At 41.2% G+C, this 7,636-nt stretch overlaps 1 protein-coding gene across 1 annotated transcript; it reads left to right on the forward strand.

Moving 5' to 3' along the window:
- The first annotated feature begins 977 nt into the window (after positions 1 to 977).
- On the forward strand, positions 978 to 2,996 carry LOC139360828 (endogenous retrovirus group K member 19 Rec protein-like). The gene is made up of 2 exons (XM_071088941.1): positions 978 to 1,238; positions 2,940 to 2,996. The coding sequence occupies exons 1-2, from the start codon at positions 978 to 980 to the stop codon at positions 2,994 to 2,996; spliced, it is 318 nt and encodes a 105-aa protein (XP_070945042.1).
- The last annotated feature ends 4,640 nt before the right edge of the window (positions 2,997 to 7,636 follow it).

Below are 7,636 nucleotides of genomic sequence, written 5' to 3' on the forward strand. Positions count from 1 at the left end.
AATCAAACATAGTATGGATGATCAGTTAAACCAGCTGTTTAATTTGTTACAACAAACTGTAAGAAAAAGGAATTTCCCATTTTACATTACTCATATTTGAGCACACACTAATTTACCAGGGCCTTTAACTAAAGCAAATGAACAAGCTGACTTACTGGCATCATCTGCATTCATAAAAGCACAAGAACTTCATGCTTTGACTCATGTAAATGCAGCAGGATTAAAAAGCAAATTTGATGTCATATGGAAACAGGCAAAAAATATTGTACAACATTGCACCCAGTGTCAAGTCCTACAACTGCCCACTCAAGAGGTAGGAGTGAATCCCAGAGGTCTGTGTCCTAATGCGTTATGGCAAATGGATGTCACACATGTACCTTCATTTGGAAGATTATCATATGTTCATGTAACAGTTGATACTTATTCACACTTCATATGGGCAACCTGCCAGACAGGAGAAAGTACTTCCCATGTTAAAAAACATTTATTATCTTGTTTTGCTGTCATGGGAGTTCCAGAAAAAATTAAAACTGACAATGGACCAGAATACTGTAGTAAAGCTTTCCAAAAATTCTTAAATCAGTGGAAAATTACACATACAACAGGAATTCCCTATAATTCCCAAGGACAGGCCATAGTTGAAAAAACTAATAGAACACTCAAAACTCAATTAGTTAAACAAAAAGAAGGGGGAGACAGTAAGGAGTGTACCACTCCTCAGATGCAACTTAATCTAGCACTCTATACTTTAAATTTTTTAAACATTTACAGAAATCAGACTACTACTTCTTCAGAACAACATCTTACTGGTAAAAAGAACAGCCCACATGAAGGAAAACTGATTTGGTGAAAAGACAACAAAAATAAGACATGGGAAATAGGGAAGGTGGCAATGTGGGGGAGAGGTTTTGCTTGTGTTTCACCAGGAGAAAATCAGCTTCCTGTTTGAATACCCACTAGACATTTGAAATTCTACAATGAACCCATCAGAGATGCAAAGAAAAGCGCCTCCACGGAGACAGAAACACCACAATCGAGCACCATCGACTCACAAGATGAACAAGATGGTGATGTCAGAAGAACAGATAAAGTTGCCATCCACCAAGAAAGTAGAGCTGCTGACTTGGGCACAATTAAAAAAGCTGACACAGTTAGCTAAAAAAAGCCTAGAGAACACAAAGGTGACACATACTCCAGAGAATATGCTCCTTGCAGCTTTGATGATTGTATCAATGGTGGTAAGTCTCCCCATGCCTGCAGGAGCAGCCGCAGCTAATTATACCTACTGGGCCTATGTGCCTTTCCTGCCCTTAATTTGGGCAGTCACATGGATGGATAATCCTATTGAAGTATATGTTAATAATAGTGTATGGGTACCTGGCCCCACAGATGATCGTTGCCCTGCCAAACCTGAGGAAGAAGGAATGCTGATAAATATTTCCACTGGGTATCATTATCCTCCTATTTGCCTAGGGAGAGCACCAGGACGTTTGATTCCGGCAATCCAAAGTTGGTTGGTAGTAGTACCTACTGTCAGTACCACCAGTAGATTTGCTTATCACATGGTAAGTGCAATGTCACTCAGGCCACAGGTAAATTATTCACATGACTTTTCTTATCAAAGATTGTTAAAATTTAGACTCTACAGGGAAAACTTGGCCGAAGGAAATTCCCAAAAAAATCAAAAGACACAGAAGTTTTAGTTTGGAAAACTTCTGTGTGGCCAATAGTGCGGTGATATTACAAAACAATAAATTCGGAACTATTATAGATTGGGCACCTTGAGGTAAATTCTACCACAATTGCACAGGACAAACTCAATCGTGTCCCAGTGCACAAGTGAGTCCAGCTGTTGATAGTGACTTAACAGAAAGTTTAGACGAACATAAGCATAAAAAATTAGTCTTTCTACCCTTGGGAATGGGGAGAAAAAGGAATCTCTACTCCAAGACCAAAAATAATAAGTCCTGTTTCTGGTTCTGAACATCCAGAATTATGGAGGCTTACTGTAGCCTCATACCGCCTTAGAATTTGGTCTGGAAATCAAATTATAGAAACAAGAGATCATAAGCCATTTTATGCTATCGACCTAAATTCCAGTCTAACAGTTCCTTTGCAAAGTTGTGTAAAGCCCCCTTATATGCTAGTTGTAGGAAATATAGGTATTAAACCAGACTCCCAAACTATAACCTGTGAAAAGTGCAGATTGTTTACTTACATTGATTCGACTTTTAATTGGCAGTACCATATTCTGCTAGTGACAACAAGAGAAGGCGTGTGGATCCCTGTGTCCATGGACTGACTGTGGGAGGCCTCGCCATCTGTCCATATTTTGACTGAAGTATTAAAAGGCATTTCAAATAGATCCAAAAGATTCATTTTTGCTTTAATTGCAGTGATTATGGGATTAATTGCAGGCACAGCTACGGCCGCTGTGGCGGGAGTTGCATTGCACTCTTCTGTTCAGACAGTAAACTTTGTTAATGATTGGCAAAAGAATTCTACAAGATTGTGGAATTCACAATCTGGTATTGATCAAAAATTGGCAAATCAAAGTAATGATCTTAGACAAACTGTCTTTTGGATGGGAGATAGTCTCATGAGCTTGAAACATCGTTTCCAGTTACAGTGTGACTGGAATATGTCAGATTTTTGTATTACACCCCGAGTTTATAATGAGTCTGAGCATCACTGGGACACGGTTAGACGCCATCTACAGGGAAGAGAAGATAATCTCACTTTAAACATTTCCAAATTAAAAGAACACATTTTCGAAGCATCAAAAGCCCATTTAAATTTGGTACCAGAAACTGAGGCAATCGCGGGAGCTGCTGATGGCCTTGCAAATCTTAACCCTGTCACTTGGGTTAAGACCATTGGAAGTACTACTATTATAAATTTCATATTAATCCTTGTGTGCCTGTTCTGTCTGTTGTTAGTCTGCAGGTGTACCCAGCAGCTCCGAAGAGACAGCGACCATCCAGAATGAGCCATGATGACGATGGCGGTTTTGTCGAAAAGAAAAGGGGGAAATGTGGGGAAAAGAAAGAGAGATCAGACTGTTACTGTGTCTATGTAGAAAGAAGTAGACATAAGAGACTCCATTTTGTTCCGTACTAAGAAAAATTCTTCTGCCTTGAGATGCTATTAATCTGTAACCCTATCCGCAACCCTGTGCTTGCAGAGACATGTGCTGTGTTTACTCAAGGCTTAATGGATTTAGGGCTATGCAGGATGTGCTTTGTTAAACAAGTGCTTGAAGGCAGTGTGCTTGTTAAAGGTCATCACCATTCTCTAATCTCATGTACCCAGGGACACAATACACTGTGGAAGGCCACACGGACCTCTGCCTAGGAAGCCAGCTATTGTCTAAGGTTTCTCCCCATGTAATAGTCTGAGATATGGCCTCGTGGGACAGGAAAGACGTGACTGTCCCCCAGCCTGACACCTATAAAGGGTCTGTGCTGAGGAGGATTAGTAAAAGAGGAAGGCCACTTTGCAGTTGAGATAAGAGGAAAGCATCTGTCTCCTGCTCGTCCCTGGGCAATGGAATGTCTCAGTGTAAAACCTGATTGTATGTTCTATTTACTGAGATAGGAGAAAATCGTCTTAGGGCTGGAGGTGAGACATGCTGGTGACAGTACTGCTCTTTAATGCACCAAGATGTTTATGTATGTGCACATCAAAGCACAGCACCTTTTTCTTAACCTTGTTTATGACACAGAGACATTTGTTCACTTGTTCTGCTGACCCTCTCCCCACTATTACCCTATTGTCCTGCCACATCCCCCTCTCCGAGCTGGTAAAGATAATGATCAATAAATACGGAGGGAACTCAGAGACTGGTGCCGGTCCCCTGGGCCCACTTTTCTTTCTCTATACTCTGTCTCTGTGTCTCTTTCTTTTCTCAGTCTCTCATCCCACCTGACGAGAAACACCCATAGGTTGTGGAGGGGCTGGCCCCCTTCACTGAGAGACAGCTTGTTGTGATTTCTGTTCTTTTACATTTGCTGAGGAGTGCTTTACTTCCAATTATGTGGTCAATTTTAGAATAAGTGTGATGTGGTGCTGAGAAGAATGTATATTCTGTTGATTTGGGGTGGAGAGTTCTGTAGATGTCTATTAGTTCTGCTTGTTGAAGAGCTGAGTTCAGGTCCTGGATATCCTTGTTAACCTTCTGTTTCATTGATCTGTCTAATATTGACAGTGTGGTGTTAACGTCTCCCATTATTATTGTGTGGGAGTCTAAGTCTTCTTGTGGGTCTCTAAGAACTTGCTTTATGAATCTGAGTGCTCCTGTATTGGGTGCATATATATTTAGGATAGTTAGCTCTTCTTGTTGAAATGATCCCTTTACCATTATTGTAATGGCCTTTGTCTCTTTTGATCTTGGTTGGTTTACAGTCTGTTTTGTCAGAGACTAGGATTGCAACCCCTGCTTTTTTTTTGCTTTCCATTTGCTTGGTAGATCTTCCTCCATCCCTTTATTTTGAGCCTATGTGTGTCTTTGCTCATGAGATGGGTCTCCTGAATACAGCACACTGATGGGTCTTGACTATCCAATTTGCCAGTCTGTGTCTTTTAATTGGGGCATTTAGCCCCTTTACATTTAAGGTTAATATTGTTATGTGCGAATTTGTTTCTGTCATTATGATGTTCACTGGTTATTTTGCCCATTAATTGATGCAGTTTCTTTGTAACATCAATGGTCTTCACAATTTGGCATGTTTTTGCATTGGCTGGTACCGGTTGTTTCTTTCCATGTTTAGTGCTTCCTTCAGGAGCTCTTGTAAGGCAGGCCTGGTGTTGACAAAAATCTGGCAGCATTTGCTTGTCTGTAAAGGACTTCATTTCTCCTTCACTTATGAGGCTTAGTTTGGCTGGATATGAAATTCTGGATTAAAAATTCTTTTCTTTAAGAATGTTGAATATTGGCCCCCAGTCTTCTGGCTTGTAGGGTTTCTGCCGAGAGATCTGATCTTAGTCTGATGGGCTTCCCTTTGTGGGTAACGTGACCTTTCTCTCTGACTGCCCTTAACACTTTTTCCTTTATTTTAACCTTGGTGAATCTGACAATTATGTGTCTTAGGGTTGCTCTTCTTGAGCAGTATCTTTGTGGTGTTCTCTGTATTTCCTGAATTTGAATATTTGCCTACCTTGCTCATTTGGCGAAGTTCTCTTGGATAATATCCTGAGGAGTGTTTTCCAACTTGGTTCCATTCTCCCCATCACTTTCAGGTACACCAATCAAATGTAGATTTGTTTTTTTCACATAGTCCCATATTTCTTAGAGGCTTTGTTCATTTCTTTTTACTCTCTTTTTCTCTAACCTTGTCTTCTTGCTTTAGTTCATTAATTTGAACTTTAATCACTGATACTCTTTCTTTCACTTGATTGAATTGGCTATTGAAACTTGTGCATGTGTCACGAAGTTCTTGTGCCATGGTTTTCAGCTCCATCAGGTCATTTAAGGTCTTCTCTACACTGTTTGTTCTAGCTAGCCATTCATCTAATCTTTTTTCAAGGTTTTTAGCTTCCTTGCGATGCATATGAACATCCTACTTCAGCTTGGAGAAGTTTGTTATTACTGATCTTCTGAAGCCTACTTCTGTCAACTCATCAAAGTCATTCTCTGTCCAGCTTTGTTCTGTTGCTGGTGAGGAACTTCGATCTTTTGGAATAGAAGAGATGCTCTGATTTTTAGAATTGTCAGCTTTTCTGCTCTGGTTTCTCCCCATCTTTGTGGTTTTATCTGCCTTTGGTCTTTGATGTTGGGGACCTACAGATGAGGTTTTGGTGTAGATGACCTTTTTGTTGATGTTGATACTATTCCTTTCTGTTTGTTAGTTTTCCTTCTAACAGTCAGGTTCCTCAGTTGCAGGTTTGTTGGAGTTTGCTGGAGGTCTACTCCAGACCTTGTTTGCCTGGGTATCACCAGCAGAGGCTGTAGAACAGCATATATTGCAGAACAGCAAATATTGCTGCCCAATCATTCCTCTAGAAGCTTTGTCCCAGAGGGGTAGCTGCCTATATGATGTGTCTATTGGCCCCTACTGGGAGATGTTTCCCAGTTAGGCTTCACGGAGGTCAGGGACCCACTTGAGGAGGCAGTCTGTACATTCTCAGAGTTCAAATGCCATGCTGGGAGAACCACTGCTCTCTTCAGAGCTGTCAGAGAGGGAGGTTTAAGTCTGTAGAAGTTGTCTGCTGCCTTTTGTTCAGCTATGCCCTGCCCACAGAGGTGGAGTCTAAAGGAGTTAGGCCTTGTTGAGCTGTAGTGAGCTCTGCTCAGTTAGAGCTTCCAGGCCACTTTATTTACCTACTCAAGCCTCAGCAATTGCAGAAGCCACATCCCCAGTCAGGCTGCCACCTCGCAGTTCAATCTCAGACTGCTGCGCTAGCAGTGAGCAAGGCTCCCTGGGCATGGGACCCACTGAGCCAGCCACTGGTGAGAGTCACCTTGTCTGCTGGTTGCTAAGACCTTGGGAAAAGTGCAGTATTTGGGCAAGAGTGTCCCATTTTTCCAGGTAGTCTGTCAGGGCTTCCTTTGGCTAGGAAAGGGAAATCCCCTGACGCCTTGCACTTCCTGGGTGAGGTGACGCCCTGCCCTGCTTCAGCTCTCCCTCCATGGGCTGCACCCACTGTCCAACCAGTCCCAGTGAGATGAACAAGGTACCTCAGTTGGAAATGTAGAAATCACCCATCTTCTGCGTCAATCATGCTGAGAGCTGCAGACCAGAGCTGTTCCTATTTGGCCATCTTGGAATGCCCCCCATAAGTTTTATTAAACAGTATCAGTGGGGAAACATTTCAAGGGCTTTCAAAGAAGCACATTTGTCTTGTATTGTTTGTCCAAAATTCAACCCAGGAAAAACAATTCAGACAGTTATACGCTATCTTGACCTGTCTAGTGAACCTTTTGAGATTTGGCAAATGGATTTCATCTAGCTACTTCCCATTCAATGTTATAAATATGTTCTTGTTATAATTTGTGTTTTCTCATTGGGTAGATATGTTCACCTGCTGACATGCCACTGCCTCAGCTGTTATAAAACTGTTATTAGGAAAGATTATTACTGATGGGGAATACCTTCAGAGTTATATAGTGACCAAGGAACTCATTTCACTGGCCATGTTATAAAACACATTTGTGAATCATGGCTCATATTAGAATACTCTTTATTGTGCCTACCGTTTCTAATCTTGCACATTAGTGGAAAGAACAAACGACATCATCAAAACTAAACTGGTAAAATTTGTGGAAACTTTGCAATTGCCTCTGGCCCTATTAAATCAAAGGTCTGCATATTTTGGAAAACATGAGTTGTTACCTTTTGAAATGATCACTGGATGGCAGATGCATTTAGTTTCCTCTGCCTTTGATATTTATTCAATTAAAGGAGACATTCTCTAATAAAATAAAAAATTAATTAAGGCTAAAGGTAAAAATCATATGCTGGTAGTACAATATTTCCAGTGTGCTCTGAGGAGATAAAGACATAAAACATCACAGCCTTTAGCCAGGTGATTTTTCTCTGTTGCAAGAGGCATTTACAACAGGATATCCTTCAACCTCCATGGAAAGGTCTCTGTTAGATCCTCCTTACCAATTCCAGTACTGCCAAACTAAAAGGCA

Source organism: Macaca nemestrina, chromosome X (assembly GCF_043159975.1).
Source record: "Macaca nemestrina isolate mMacNem1 chromosome X, mMacNem.hap1, whole genome shotgun sequence".
Classification (NCBI taxonomy): Eukaryota; Metazoa; Chordata; class Mammalia; order Primates; family Cercopithecidae; genus Macaca; species Macaca nemestrina.